Source organism: Monopterus albus, unplaced genomic scaffold (assembly GCF_001952655.1).
Source record: "Monopterus albus unplaced genomic scaffold, M_albus_1.0 scaffold28.1, whole genome shotgun sequence".
Classification (NCBI taxonomy): Eukaryota; Metazoa; Chordata; class Actinopteri; order Synbranchiformes; family Synbranchidae; genus Monopterus; species Monopterus albus.
Genome location: NW_018127908.1, coordinates 3,447,122 through 3,463,190, shown reverse-complemented (window position 1 = coordinate 3,463,190; position 16,069 = coordinate 3,447,122). Strand labels below are relative to the sequence as shown.

General features: G+C 39.4%; 1 protein-coding gene across 11 annotated transcripts in view; it reads left to right on the top strand.

The window, feature by feature from the left end:
- adgrl2b.1 (adhesion G protein-coupled receptor L2b, tandem duplicate 1) overlaps positions 1 to 16,069 on the top strand; it is an 83,963-nt gene that overhangs the window by 38,377 nt on the left and 29,517 nt on the right. For 8 of the 11 annotated variants that reach the window (XM_020595691.1, XM_020595696.1, XM_020595690.1 and 5 more), the window contains exons 4-7: positions 1,499 to 1,608; positions 4,202 to 4,216; positions 5,370 to 6,170; positions 15,037 to 15,333. In XM_020595691.1, coding sequence (XP_020451347.1) covers positions 1,499 to 1,608; positions 4,202 to 4,216; positions 5,370 to 6,170; positions 15,037 to 15,333 — 1,223 coding nt within the window. The remainder of the gene's footprint in view (positions 1 to 1,498; positions 1,609 to 4,201; positions 4,217 to 5,369; positions 6,171 to 15,036; positions 15,334 to 16,069) is intronic. The other 3 variants (XM_020595697.1, XM_020595698.1, XM_020595688.1) reach the window with 1 other exon arrangement.

Below are 16,069 nucleotides of genomic sequence, written 5' to 3'. Positions count from 1 at the left end.
ATGAATCTGCACAGAGTTTTATGCATCTGGCTCCAGGAGACCTAAATGTGGTGGGTTAGAGTGCATTGTTTCTCTCTGAAATGAAGTAGAGTAGAAAGGAAAAGTATCATAAAATGGAAATACTCAAGTGAGTTACAAGTATCTCAGAACTGTAGAGAAGTACAAGACTTGAGTAAATGCAGTGTCAGTCAGAGTTACAAACGCCAAACCCTGTATTAAATAGATATCTCTGAGTGCATTTAAAGTGACTCTCGTCTGCTGTCAGTCAGTTCACATTTGGATGCTGTGACCATTCTCTCTCTCGCAGCAGCTCTCACTGTAGTGAAGCCATAAAATGAATCTCTTAAGTACAGCTGGCATAGTGTCAGTGATGGTTCAACATCACTGATGATGCTGATGCTTTTTATTAACTTCATAAAGGAGTTTTTATTCATATATAATGTTTAGTAATCTATTTTAGAAGGGGTTTTGTTATGAGAATGCAAAGCCGGATTTAGTTAGAATGAAAGAATCTCTTTCTTGTTAATGTACATACATGTTCCTCATTATTCAATAACACCCTGCATAGTTAAAAGTGCCCAGTCAAGGCTTTCTGTGGCTGTTGTGCAGCATTATCCCATTTTGTAGCGACCAAAAACATTGTGAATAACTAATGGTTCTTTTGAAAGTTAAGTTCGATGTTGAAATGTATGTCCAGTTTGCATGACTGCTACTGACCTTCTGAAATATATATCTCAGACTCGCAAACTGTTGAATGTCCTATTTTGGTGCCAACTTTTTCTTGATTGCCTCTGCTACTGCTGACATTATTCTCAATCCTTCTGCCCAAGAGAGCTTGATTGAAGCGGAGCCAATTTCACCCTATACAGTATTTACACAAACTCAGTCCTCTGCTGTTCATTTTTCCCCTCTCCCTTTTTACTTGAAGTTTTTTTTTAGCACCTTGAAACATCTGCAAACACACACTAACTTTGCAATTCACACATCAGACTGGTAATTCACTGAGGGGCATCATTTCATACTAGAAGGCAAATAACCTCTCAAAGAAATGACACATTCACGCAACGCTTGTTGCGTACATGCAGAGGAGCCGCTCCTCTTCACCGGAGGCCGCCCATTCCAGTCGACTGCATGTCACTGCCACCTGTTGTGGACTTTTAATGAATGTCTTCCCTTTCAATAGAGGCATGAAGATGCTGTTAAAGGAAATGCCATTGCTAATTCCTTACATGCCTTTAGTTACTCTCTTGCCCCAGTTATTCATTATCATGTTCATTCACATTCATTTACTCTTCCTTAATGCTTTCATTCCTCTCTCTGTTTGCCAAGGTTTAAACAAAAATGCATATGTGACAGTCCAGACTGGGATTTCAGAAATTTCACTGTAGCTGTAACACTGACCTTTCCACCCTGCCCTCTGTTATTAATGTTGTCTTTGCCGATTACTTTTGCTGTGGGTAGTCACAATGAAATCTCTGGTCAATCTTTTTTTCCTTAGGTGCAACAACCGTACGCAGTGTGTGGTTGTCACTGGCTCTGATGTCTTTCCTGATCCCTGCCCTGGCACCTACAAGTACTTAGAGGTCCAGTATGAGTGTGTTCCCTATAGTAAGTATTGCATCCAAATCTCATACTGAACTCTGTCTTTAATGTGTAGCTAGGCTATACAGATGTCCTGTCTCTACAAATACAGTGTGCATGTTTGTTTTACAGATGACGCGTCAGCTTTTGGAAGTTAATAATTATAAATTATGGTGAAATGTAGAGTGTTGCAGTATTCTAAAGGGTCACTTCACCTCAGTTATGATTTTTTTTTCTCAAATTCTCCAATGGAATCCAGCCATGCAGATAGTTTTGATTTTATTTATTTGCCCTGCTTTTAAGTTGGGTTTGGATAGCTGCTTCTGTTTTAGATCTGATTCATGACTAGCAAAATATCTGGATTTGTGAGGATCAAAGGCTAACAAATCTCTTATTGGACCTTATTGCATTTGTTAATTAATTATATTTCTATATTGGTTAAATAAAACCTGAGGCAGATGTCTTGGTAATGAGCTCTCTGCAAGCCAGTGTCTGTCCTCGGGCCTGTCGGTAAGATTGTTTATGAGGAGATAGAAACATCACTGTAACACCAACCCTTTGTGATCCAAGACCAACTTTTATACATACCATATAAATATTTTAATCTCATTAATTTAAAAGTTCTGCTATAACACATAGTCAAAATGTAATATTTGTTCATATTATATTTACAGGGTGTGAACGTCCCATCCCTGTTTAGATTTGTTCTTCTACCCAAAGTAGATTTTTGTTTGTGCTATTTACAACATTAAAAATGGAGAAAAAAAATGAAAGTGAAATCTCTTTCAGTGTTTCTGTTAATTTAAGTAATCTCCAGACTTGAACAGTTTGTGAACAGTTTCCATTTAAGTACTGAAGAAAAGAAAATGTGTGTGCACCACAGGCAAAACTTAACACTCCTGTTATGTTGCATGGTGTAAAGTTAAAACATCTAAAAACAATAGTTAAAAGTATTTTATTGGTATGAAACGTCTTCTGTTTGGCTTAATAGGTGTAATCAACATATAAAATGAAAATGGTTCATTTCACATATTTGCAACCTCCCCCTGCATGTTTATATTACAAAGATACTGTTTGGGTCAATTTGACCCTGAACAGAGGCGGTGTCTCGTTAATTTATCAACATCACTTCATACAAAGAAAAGATTTCAAAATGTAAAAAAAAAATCAATGTCATGTAAAAATAATGTATTTTATATGTAGGTCTTTCCAATGTACATTAAAAAAGTTTTAACATGCATTTTCTATGAAAAACGAGTGCATTATCCTCATTGAACCATAATCTGTGAGAGGTAAAGAACACTATTTCACTAAATAGTGATTGAAATAGTTAGTAATGGCAAAGTTAACCCAGGAACATTTACTGCTGTTCCTGAGAAATGAACATAACAGGTGGGTTAATTCATTTTTATTGTATTTGGGTGGTGGCAGAAATCTCTGAGGAAGATATTTCCAAACCAATTGGAGGATACCAATAGGCGTAACTGAGAAACTACATGTCTTGTAATTTGGGTGAAATTAACCACTGAGATAATCAATGGGATATTTTTATACACATACTATTCATTAATTTCCAGTGGAAACATGATACAAAGGATTTAAGAGACAAAAATCTTAAAATGTGAGAAGATTATGCTTCTTTCTCACATTGACCTGTAGTGGGTCATGCATCCGCTCTAGTCCTCTGTAAAAAAAATAAAGGTTTAATTGATTGTACTGTAGAGTAGAACTGGCTCCATCGGGCAGTGTTTTAATCTTTGCCTGTGGTATCTGATTTAAACTAATCCACCCTGAAGGGTGTTTTACGGTAGTTGGTAGCAGCAGATTCAGGCGTCATCCCTGCCTATGAAAGTGCTTAGTATTTGAATTGATCAATTGTAAAGATTTTCCGAAATATTCACTCTTTTTTCCTTCTTCTGAACAGACCTCCCTTTTGCCTCCTGTTCCTCCACTAACCTGCTCTCATTTGTTTTAAACTTCCAGTCTTTCACATGTTGTCTCTAGCCTCTCCTCTATGAACTCAGTGGAGAAACCCATATTAGTCCAGCTGTTCATCCGTCATGCCATGTGCTGCTGCTCTCTTTAGCTCATTTTAGGGTTTGGCCCATGTCATGTCGTATGTGTGTGGGCGAGCGAGTTTGAAATCCAGTTTTGATTTGTGTCTGTAAAGTTTGAACAAATTCCACCTTCAGTCAATACATGCCAAAAATATTTCCTGTGCTGTTTTTCTATGAATGTTATCTACCTAAATATGACCAGAACTTTGAGATTTCATTCTCCTGCCACTTAGAAGCATTTTTAGAGGGATTTTTAAACTTTTTGCTTTTACAGTGGCCAATTTCCTTATGAGTTAAAGATGAAAAGTGTAATGAACTCAAAAGCATGGCACATGGCTTGTCTCCAATCATAACTTATCTGCTTTTATATCCTAGGATGAGAAGCAGTTTCACTAACTAACATCTTCTTTGTTCTAGATCCTCTTCCCAGAGCCACCCTGCAGTTTATCTCACAGTCATATCCTCCAACTAATTCTTCTCTTTGTACCTGGTAGTTGACTCATGGTAACCTTTCTCTCCCTTTTGCACTCTTTTTTTGCTTTCTTTTCCAATGCCTGAAATAGAAGTGGAGCAAAAAGGTAAATTTGTGGTCTGGTCTTTTCCTCCCCCTCCTTCAGCTCCTTGTTCTGTGGTGTTGAGTACAGCTCCCCTCACGTCTCCTCCCCACTCCTGATTGCCTCTCTTGTCAAATGCTAAGACCGTAGGAGGATTGTTTGCACCCATGGAGTCCAAATGAATTTAAAAACTGAATTTCAAATGACACCAACGGTCATCGAATGTAGTTTTTCCTCACAAGAAAACACCAACTGTTTGGTGTTGATTTGTTCCAGGGACTCTTGCTCAGCACTGTATTAACCCTTGACGAATGACTAGTCATGTATATGTACTGTATTCTCAGTTTGTAGTTTGCTTGGCCCAACTTCTGCTGCACTCATAGCACGTGATGTGAAATAGCAGTGGTGGCTGAGTGAGATTGACACAAAGTAAAAGTTTGAAAAGAAAACAAGAATTCCTAGTGTCCCTTTTTATCCCGAACAAGTCAATTTAAAACTGTCTAAATGGGAACTTTGCCATGGCCTCCCTCATCCATCACTGCTTACTCTTGTCTTTTGCCACGGGAGTAGTGAAAATCCTTTACCGCTGTTGTTCGATCTATTCCCCAACCACCACTTTCATTTTACCTCTGCTTTGCTGCCGCCACCACCATTGACAACCTGCTGTTCACTCTTATCACAAGATGTGAAGTCTGTTCCCTTATCATTTTGGTTTATGACCTGAGTCATGTGAGTATGCATGTGCAGTCTGTCCGTACTCCCAGCTGTTCATGTGGCATTTGACGTCAGAGACAGGCTGGTATTAAAAAAAAAAAAAGAAATGTGTGAACTCAGTTTCTCCTGTTTCCGATGTCTTTCATTTGCAGGATCTTTACATTTTGTTCGTTTTTTATTTTGTTTTGTCCCTGGTAGGATGTAGCAGCAGACCCTTGAGGTGCAAGTTCTCTTAACCTCTCATTCTGAATACTCATTATGTCGCATTCATTTATTTTCTATGTTCCCTATTCATTAGTAGAAAGCACTAGTTAAAAGATTCCTCCAAATTCAGTCCCTGATCTTGTTGTCCTACATTTGAGTTGTACAGCAGCCAGAACGATGCGTGTCAAATGTGTTGTATGTTTCTTTTTTTTAATATTTTGCTTATTGTATTTTGTTTCACTCTCCTCTCTGTCACTAGTTTTCATTTGCCCTGGAACTCTGAAGGGTATAGGAGCCGCCACCTTCCTGTTTGAGGCAGAGCAGCAAGCTGGGTCGTGGTGCAAAGACCCGCTGCAGGCTGGAGACAAACTCTTCTTCATGCCCTGGACACCTTACCGCACAGACACTCTCATCGAGTATGCTTCTCTGGAGGACTTCAAAAATGGTCGCCAGACGACCACCTATAAGCTGCCTCATCGTGTTGATGGGACAGGCTTCGTGGCTTATGATGGTGCTATTTTCTTTAACAAGGAACGCACACGCAACATTGTCAAATTTGACCTGCGCACACGCATAAAAAGCGGTGAGGCTATTGTTAATAACGCCAACTATCATGACACCTCACCTTACCGCTGGGGTGGCAAGACAGACATTGACCTGGCAGTAGATGAAAGGGGCTTGTGGGTTATCTATGCCACAGAGCAGAACAATGGGCGCATTGTGGTGAGCCAGCTCAACCCATACACGCTCCGCTTTGAGGCCACATGGGAAACTGCATATGACAAGCGTTCTGCCTCTAACGCCTTCATGGTGTGCGGCGTGCTACATGTGGTGCGCTCTACTTATGAAGAGAACGAGAGAGAGGCCAGCAGGAGCCAAATCGATTACATCTACAACACCAAGCTGAGCCAGGGCGAGTACACTGACATTCTCTTCCCCAACCAATACCAGTACATCACCGCTGTGGATTACAACCCCAGGGACAACCAGCTATATGTATGGAATAATTTTTACATCCTACGCTATGACCTGGACTTCGGGCCACCGGATCCTGATGAAGGTGAGAACTGCTTTGTGTTGAGTTTATTGTCTATGTGTTATTCTTCTATTGTTTGGCTGCAGCTTGGGATGTCACAGATGGCTGCCTTTTAATTTTGGATGCAATTCAGGTGTGATAAAGAAATGAGGCATAAGTTAGTCTTGGGGAAAGAGCTCATTTGCAGACAGAAATTTCAGATTCACCTTGGAAAGAGGGATAGCTCCCAGTGCGGTGGCGCTGCTACCAAAAACAGTTTCTTTATTACCATGAGGCAATCTGAGGCACTTGCTCCAGCTGAAGTTAAGACCCTATCAAATTCTTTAATCTCAGGCCTCATCCAAAACCATTATGAACAGTGCCCTCGTGAACTTCCCTCTAAAGCTGGGAATGCATTTGGGATTTGAAGTTGTGTTGCCATGGCTACCTCTTCAACTTCACAGAAGCCATTTTTCAATATTAGATCCGAAGATAATTGCCAACCTATTTTGGCATAATATTTTTAAAAGCACTGTGCTGAAGTGTGTGTGTATGTACCACACAGTGAATTAGAGTAGAATAAGGGTTGGAAAGAGAAATCAAGAGTGAAGAATCTTGTCAGGTGGTTAGGGGCCTAAATTTATTGGTGAAATGTTGGGGGTTGACATACATGTCATCATACAGCGACTATACCTCAAGATGATAATGGGCCTAATTACCTCGCTGCAGCCACCTTATCCCATAGAGCCGGCCTTGTTTCTCCCGTGTGAGGAGGGGTAACTAGGATCATGACCCTACTCCACATTATGTTAGTGGCTCAGGTTGCTCCTGAGCACTGGCCCAGATTATGATTTTTAACTTCTGGCTATCCAGGGGGGCCTGCCAGGGGGAAATCTGATTCTTGACCTGAGCTGTTGAAGGGGGTTTGGCATTGATGTCTCAATGGAGGCTGTGTGCTCCTGAACTCTGGCCTCTTGTCAACAAGTCTTTTTGTTTTCCTGCTGTTCCCTGGAATCTCCCCAGAATGATAACTCAACATCCAAGGGAGAGCTTCAAGTTTGTCTGTTTTCCTAAATCTCAGTTAAGAGTACATTAGAGTAGATATGAAAAAAATACTTTAAACTTTAATGAGTTCTCCATGCATGCAAACTGCCTGCTCAACTCTTCACGTCCTGATGTATGTAAATGTAATTAACAACTGAATTATCATAATTACCCTCCTTGTCTCAGAAGAGGCTCAGGGAGAGTAGGAAAGTGGCCATCACAGAGCATTTTCAGTGAAGGGTTTAATGTGCTCTCTCAGCTACTGTAATGCCTCGGTAAACATAAATGCTACATGGCTTGGTGTTGCAACTTGCTGCTGAAACGGTGCATTTCATCAAGGAACCCAAAAGAACATTGTTGTTGATTCACTCATTATTATTCTAAGTGCTCATTTGCTGTTACCGTTTTGTTATTGGGATCGAATCAGAAATGCATCTTTGCAGCATAAAGGGGCTTTGAGATAGGACAGGGTGGGCTCCACGCTTCGCTATCAAACCCATTCATTTCTGTGTTGTGCAGCGCAAGAACGCATCTGCACACGTGCTGTACTAAGGTTAAAAAAGTTCCACTTGGGCACAGCACTCTATGACAACATCTTGATGTGTCCAATTGCAGATAACCTGGCAGACCACAAAGAAAATGCAGGAGAAGCTGATTACACTAAAGCCAGAGCTTTTCGCTGACATGTAAATAGATACATTGTGCATCCAATCTGCTTGAAAAACTAGTTAATATCTGCTAACCACCTCCTAGAAAGATTTTTGGTCTCCTAGCAACTGGTGCCCAACATGTGCAAGATTTGCGCCTCTGCCCGTGTGTTGCGCCCTATCCCTCCGGCGAGCACAGGGCATACCGCGTCCTATCTGAAAGGCCGTTAATGTGTCATTGTTCATCATTAAGTGTGTTTTATGGGAGCATTATGAAATGTTGTGAGCTGAAGAAGGAGAGGGGAGGCATCTCAAGATGCCACAGCCAGCAGCAGCGTGCTGCCCTTTGTGAATGGCACTTGAAAATAATTGGTTCTTGTTTATTTGTTGTTGTTTTTTTAGATCTACACCTTTAACTTCTTTACTGTGTAGCTATTAGGATTGATTGCTTCCCATGATATGGCGTTGAATTAAACAACCTATTCTGCAGGGTAATCTAATGGTGCTGAAATAATGTCTCTCTCTCTCTCTGAAACTTGAGGCGTAAAGGAAATTAATTGTGCCCATTAAGATTCATCGACCACAGAGTGAAGTTACCTCGAATACCAAATCCAGTGTATTTCTCTCCTTTGTAGAACTCATGTAACACACTGAGCATTGGTGTCCTTTTCTGTCAGAAGCACCAACCTTGGCTGTAATGCTCATCCTAAAGAGGAACTGATGTGCCAGCAGGATTAAGGGAGTTTTAGCACAGTGATCAAAGCAGAAAATAATTGAGCCTTGCAACTTAACGGTATTTCCTTTACCCTATCTAGAGTGTTAGCACTGTGGGTTTCTTTACTCTGGCCCTGGCTGATTTGCTAAGATCATTGCCCGTATTGATCTTTCTGCTTATTGTTCCAAACAGTTCACAGGCATATAAAGAAAACATCTATGCTCCGCTAATGCATCGTGAACAAAACAGCAATTATCAATACTATAGAGTCCACCTCCACAGAGGTCTAACAGATGTACACCAATAAAAAGCTAAATCCTCACTGTTACAAAACTTAGAGTGACACCGATAATGTGATTTCTGTGATGTACATAGACATTAACCGATTTCACTTCAGTGAATTAAAAAAAAGAACATTGAGAAGAGTCAATAATTGCCAAGAGCATTTCAAACTAACAAGGAAGGAAAGGAGAAAATTAATATATCTTTGAGGTAGCATTGATCCGAGGCCTTAAAGATGAGAGGCATAAAATTAATGGCTTTGTCCAAAAGGCTTAGCTACTCCAAGTACCTCAGCATTGGATTGAAATGTCAAGAAACACAGTATTTCTTAATCCTGCATGTCACACATATCTGTCATCACAAAACCGATGTGTGCACCTCGCTTCACTTTGGTTTGCTTTAATATCCTTGAACGACACCTCCAGGTGAGCCTTGAGACAGAGGACATTTATAGATGTATCTTGCACTAAGCCTGTGTTCTGCCGTCTGAAGCACGATGTTCAGCAACAGAAATAGAGACTGAAGTAAAGGAGTCAGACTTGAAAGAGCTTTAATTATACTGCTTGCTGGATTATGGCAGGAAATTGTTACATGAACACTATAGTCATATAGGACAAGTGTGTTTTGAAGTGTTTATGCCCAAGTGTATTTCTGTCTGCAAATATGTCTTCCTGTCTATATGCTTGTGTCTTTATTGTGACCTGTTTTGCCACCTTCCTCTGACTCAGACCATGTAGTTGCAATTGCACTATGTCTCCTGCTCCACAGTATTCAGTTTCAGGTCTCATAAATTACCCTGTGCAGACACAGGATATGTCCAGCAAAGCTTTTTCTGGCTACTGCTCTGTAAAAGGCAAGTGTCAGTAAAACTTTGAAAACAACTTGAGTTTTTTTGCATCCAGGAGAATTAATGACACATTTCCCTTGGATTAGAAACTGCACATAAGTTATCTCGTGGCCCTTTACCTTCCATGCTTCTGTGCTTTCATCAAGTTAAGCAGAACAGCATGAGCACATATAAACAGCCTAATGTAAAATTCATCTCTTGTGGGATTTGTTTCTCTGCCATTAATTACCAGCACTGGCTCTAGGTAAAGAGGCATAAAGACTAACAGTAGCTCTTACACAGTTATCTTCAGAGACAGTCTTGTTATCAAGTCAGGCTGAAATGCTGAACAAAAGACAGATGGATATACTGCATAAAGACTAACACATATGGAGTCATAGGGCATCATTAGTATGTTAGTTTGATTAAGACAAAAAAAAAGTACATTGTTTCACACCACAAAATCCAAAGTGAAAAAAACTAGTATACCTGCATTAGCACCACTGGTAGAGGACGTACTTAGATTCTTAAGTAAACGGGTCAGTAGTTCAGTGTGAAAACACTTTTTAGAAGTGTCAGAAGTCCTGCATTCAAACATACAGTGGCTTAAGTAAATATACAAAACTGTCATCAGTAAAATAAGAGTAAAGCTACTCCCAAAAAGGACAGCGGCATGTTGGCAGGTTTTTCAAGCTTCTGGTTTTACTCTAAAACCATCATTAGGAGAAGAAACTAAAAAATACCCTGGTGATAAATTTATTTTCCAAGTGCAAGGTGACATCTTCATATGTCTTGTTTTATTTGACTAATGGCCCAAAACTCAAAGATATTCAGTTTACTATCATAAACAGTAAAACTGGGAAAAGCAGTAAATTCACACATCTGTGAAGCTGGAACCAGCAAATACTTGGCATTTGAGCACTAATCGATTAATTGATTATTAAAATAGTTGTTGATGAATTTTCTACCACGTGACTTATTTGCCTAATTTGACTAATCACTGCAGCTGCAGAAATAAGCATCTCTGCTCTGCAATCAAGAAAATGTCAAAATGTATTAAATCAGCTAACTCATATTACTACAGGTGGATTATTATCTCACTTGTTTTTTTGCTTGTTATAGAAAATAAGACTTTTAGGACTCAGTAGTACACAAGAAATCATTGGAAAGCTGACGACACTGATTAAACTACACTATGTTTACCACGTATAAGATGTTTCCCCCTGAAATGTAGCATAGTCGAAGTAGCAGAATATGAAAATATTCAAGTCAAGTAAAAATACCTGAAAACCTTATTCAAGTATGCTACTTGAGTAAATTTACTTTGTAACTTTCCACCACTGGCTTTCACTATCTCTGCTGAATTACCCTTATTACTATGTTTGCTGTTATAGTGTTATCTCTGAAACTACACTGCAAGCGTTGACAGTGTGTGTATTGTATTTCAATGCGAACTGGTTATTGCAAATTGTGTTTATTGTCTAATAATTACAGTCCTCAATTTGTATAGACTTTCTGAACAAAGCTGGACAGTCTTTGGCTTTGCAACAAGTCTTTATGCTAAGCAAAGCTATCAGGCTGCTGCAGTAGCCTTATAAAAACAGTACTGTAACAATATATTTACTGCGCTCTCTCTTTGTTCTTGCATTTAATAATGTTCACAGTGTGAGGGGGGAAAACAATAGCACAGCTGTCACTTGTTTTCTTTTTCATTTTTATTGATAATACAAAGTTTGCTCACCATTTCATATGGTTTACAGATGGATTCCTGCTAACGTAGGGATGATTTTTAACCGAGCTCTGCCTATTTGATATTTGATTGCAACTATCATGGCTCTGTTTGTTATTTTACTGTGAGGATTAGTCTTGTAAGTGATTCATCTTCACAAATTAAACCAATTAAAGCAACTTGATTTGGCTGCAAGCTGCCATTGCTCTTCCCTAATAGCAGGTGTGAGGCTGCTTATGAGCCATTTATCCTGGCGTTTGTATGATTTGTATGGGCTGATAGGTAGTTTTTACTGCTCTGATTGCACACGTGTAAGCTGAGATAAAAATGCCTTTTTAATGCAGCGGTGTAAGCTTTAAAAAGCAAGGACAAACAAAACATCTAGGCCTCCGATCATCTGATTATGGCTTAATGTTTTGTGTCATCTTCCTCGTAGATACTGAAATGACTCTGGGGGGCTATAAAGTGATAAAACTAATTCCGCCTTATCTTCATATCTTGATTGATCTTGCATAATGATTTTCTTCCTTTTAGCTCTGTTTTAATTTACACGCTCTGTTTAGACTCTGGTGACAGCCATTTTTCAAGTGTTCAATCTCATAATCTTCCATTATTTACAAGAGGTATCATTCAGCATATGGCAACAGCATGTTCTTTGGTGTCAGATTGCCCATAAAGAGTGACTTCACTGCCTCTTGAGAGAAATGGTAGCTAATTGGTGCAGCCCTCTCTTGGCTGAGTGCTATCAGAGGACACAGAGCTCTTCCTGGAGGGGAATGTGCTCTTTGCAATCAAAAGAAAATTGTTGCGCGCATGGTACAGAGACATCAAATTAAGTCCGCAGATGCATCGACATCTGACAAGCACATTGCTGGATGTAGTATTGAATAGTTATGTTGAATATCTGATGTTCGTGACATTGATCACAATCACACTGACATGAAACCCAAGATGTACTCACTATAAACATGCACTAAGATTGTATCTTGTCTTTTGTCTAAAAACAATATCCCTCAGTCGACATCTGAGTGCCCCTACTAATTAAAGCGATATGATTTCATGATTCTGCCTGGGAAGAGTGAGCAAGGAGACAATGACCCGACCATGAAGAGTCTCATGGCATGAAAAAACAAAAAAAAAATCTTTAATTGTGAAAAAGAAGATAATTTGATGCTGCTTTTAGAAACTAGAACAGAATATGTGGTCTTAATGTTCCTAAGCTCCTGTATCTGTGTTTGAGTGATTAAGGAAATGTCTGTTCATTTACAGTAATCATTTTAAACTAAATGAACCTTAAAGTGTCATGAAAGTCAATGTAAAAGCAATCAACAGAAAATTAATCAGCAACTATTCTGTCATCAGTGAATCATTTTAAGTACCTTTTTCAAGTCACAGCCATTCATAGGTTGCAAATATGTGAGAATTTGCAGTTTTCCCTCATTGTATTATATAATATAAAGTGAATATCTTTAGGTGTCATAGTATTGGTCAGACGAAGAGAACAGCCTAGCTACTACCTCAGATGTACATCAACATACAGTATATATGATAATATGTTGTCAGAGGAGGAGATCTCCCTTCTGACACAGAGGAGAGCCATTTGGCAGAAACCAGTTTTCTGGTTTCGTGTAGAAACCCATCAGTCATTATAAGAGGCTAATTGAGAAAATAACCTTTCAGTGCTTTTGAAGTCAGAATTTTCAAAGCAAAAACAATCAATTTGAAGACATCTTGGTAAGATTTTACATAGTTTTGTAGCATTTCAGAGTAATTGATCATTGCAGCCTTATAGGTAGATGTGTAATTTTTGTCTCGTATTCCTGCACTTTATATTTTCAGTCTCTCTTTGCAGCATCTCTAAATTTACTGACTCCCTAATTATACTATGTTATTAAAAACCATCTGGATTTGCCAAGATGAGGATAAACATTAACATAAATATTGAAACCAAATGTCAAAACCAAACAAAAAAATGTTTTGATACTGTATGATAATTTGTGCTGAAATGTGTTAGGTGTTTGGACTCTTGAATTGCAGTAATATGGTCCCAGGAGCAGGTTGATCAGGTGATGCAAGCATGTTGCAGATGCTTATATCAGCCTGAGGAAAATCAGAAGTTTGCTCATGTATAGAGAGGTTTAATATTCTGAAACACAATTACACCTGCCCTTGTATTGCATTATATGCGTATATTAAATTAACCGAATCAGCTTATGAATCATCAACCAAGCTTTTCCTGAGTCAATAAAAAAATTCTTCATAGGCAATACATATTATTTTTGAAAGAGTATTTTTTTGGCATTGGTACACTTACATTATAGTCTGTTTGTCTTTTTAGGAAATAATACATTTTTTAATCAAATTTACTGTAGTATATACTGTATACTCAAAAAGGAGAATGATGAAGCCTATGGGAATCTAGTTTTTCAAGTGAGGCAGTTTGGTCAGGGCTCCTGCCAAGGGAAAAGGTCATTCAGTAAAATGTCACTATTCAGCCTGACTAGAGGATGGTGTGGGGTTTATTTTTTTCATAATGAGTATCACAGGAAAACTCTTCCCTCCCCCTTGTGGCCTCCTGAGCACATCATGAGATATTAAGTTTGTAATAAACTTAGATATTTCAACTTGAATGAAAAAGCAACGATTCCCCCGACTGGCTGATTAGTGTGAAATGTGGGACTTTGTCATCATTCTCTCTCAGGAAGTGGCGATATATGTCAGATGATGGAGTGTCAGATAACATGATATTGCATTTTTCTAGAAGCCCCAAGGGGACCTGAAGACGACCCTGTAGAGCCTTTCAAAACAGCCAACCTTATTGTGAGAAGCTACTTTTATCTCCAAATACAATCAGGTGGTTGTAAGTGAAAATGTATGATCATTCATGCAGGAGACAAGTAGTCTAGTATACTCATGTGGACAAACATACACAAAAACCTTTATTGTGTTTTGTTTTTTATTCTTATTGGGTATTCATACTGTATAAAATATGTAGATTTCCTATTTCTGCTCTCATTTCTTATCTGCAGCCTCTGTCCAGCAGATATCCATCTGTGTGTGATTTTAAGCAGGAACACACCTGAGTACTGGGGCAAACACAAGAACACTTGTACACATGCATGTGCACATTCACCCATACAGGGAAGGCATGGATTGAATACAGTGGAATTGCATTATTGCTGATGTATGGGTTTTTTTTGCCTGGGGCAGTGTGGTTCTCCTTCCGCACAGCAGCTTTATCAACATGAGAAAGATGAACTAGGCAGAAAATATGTAAAATACAGGCAGGCTTTGTCTTCATTGTTGACATTTAATCAGCCCAAGGTACTGACTCTGTTGGGAAGAAATCACTGCTTTGTGAAAGGATGCCCACTGCCACTGCTTGTCTTATTTATGGGCTTCAGAAACCTAAAAATAGCAAGAGATAGTGTTGCATTGGCAGGTTTGTCTTTTGTTTAGTCAAGGAGCTCAAAAGAGGTGGAGTTACAAGTGAAAGCTGCCACAGAGCTTTATTTCCAGGATTTATGGGCAGCCAGAGTAACTCTAGCAATACCGTGAGCCACAGGACTCAAAACAGTTGCAGTTTTCCCACTGCTAGAACAATGGGAGTTCAAGGCAAGGACATTTATGACTCAAGCGCTAACAGCTTCACTTTTCTTTTCCTCTAGTGCCAACCACCGAAGATTTCTCTGTCTCCTCATCCATACCTAAGACCACCACCGTCGTCACCACCATTGCGCCCACTGTGAAGAGGCAGGGTAACCCCACTGTAGCAGGAGCAGATCCAAGAGACGGGAGAGATCCCTTTGAGGACAGTCGTGGCACAGGTACAGCTGAGCCCACTATCCCAGAGCTGCCACCGACACCTAAACGTTTCTGTGAGGCGACCAGGAGGAGAGCCATTGACTGGCCTCTGACCCACACTGGAACCACTGTGGAGAGGCCCTGCCCCAAAGGAACCAGAGGTAGGCCACCATCTGGTGTGACTGTGCAAGTGTTAACACAGACTGATTAGATGTTGTAACTTTACAGACTTTTTTTGTTCATCTCGACTAAGTCCAGCTATTTTTAATAATCTTAAGTCTCTACTATATTCTGTAGGGGGTCGAAAGGCATAGTAACTTTTTCAGTTTTCACTGGTAATCAAATATACCAAAAATATACACAAAGTCACACTTTCACCATACAAATTTCAGAAACAAAGCTTCAGCCTTCCTGACAAAATGTGTTAAACTGGCCCTAGCTGCTACTTTATTTCTACATATTTAGGTGTTAATATGCAATTTCTATCTTTGCTTCTACAGTGGGAGTGTGTGACATTTAAACTAGGGAGCGTGTTTAATTTATAACACTATTATATAGCGTAATTAGAACTCACTTCTTTGAAAAATCATTTCATTTCAAAGTCATTTCTCCCTAACAGAGCATAGACAGACAATATTTGAGAAGCTATAAAACTGAAGGCTGTACCAAAGTCCAGCGTCTAATTGTTTTAATTAAATCCAGATAGTACATTCACAGTTACATCTCATACAGTAGTTAAAAACCCCTCTGGCAGTGTAGAAAGGGGAACACTGTGCTGATGACAATGATACTCACACAGGAATTTCTCACAGATTACCTTAACATCCCCCCACAGAGGCTGACAGAACTGTCAAAATAAAAAAAAGCAAGGCTATTGGAGGATGAAGGCAAGAATGA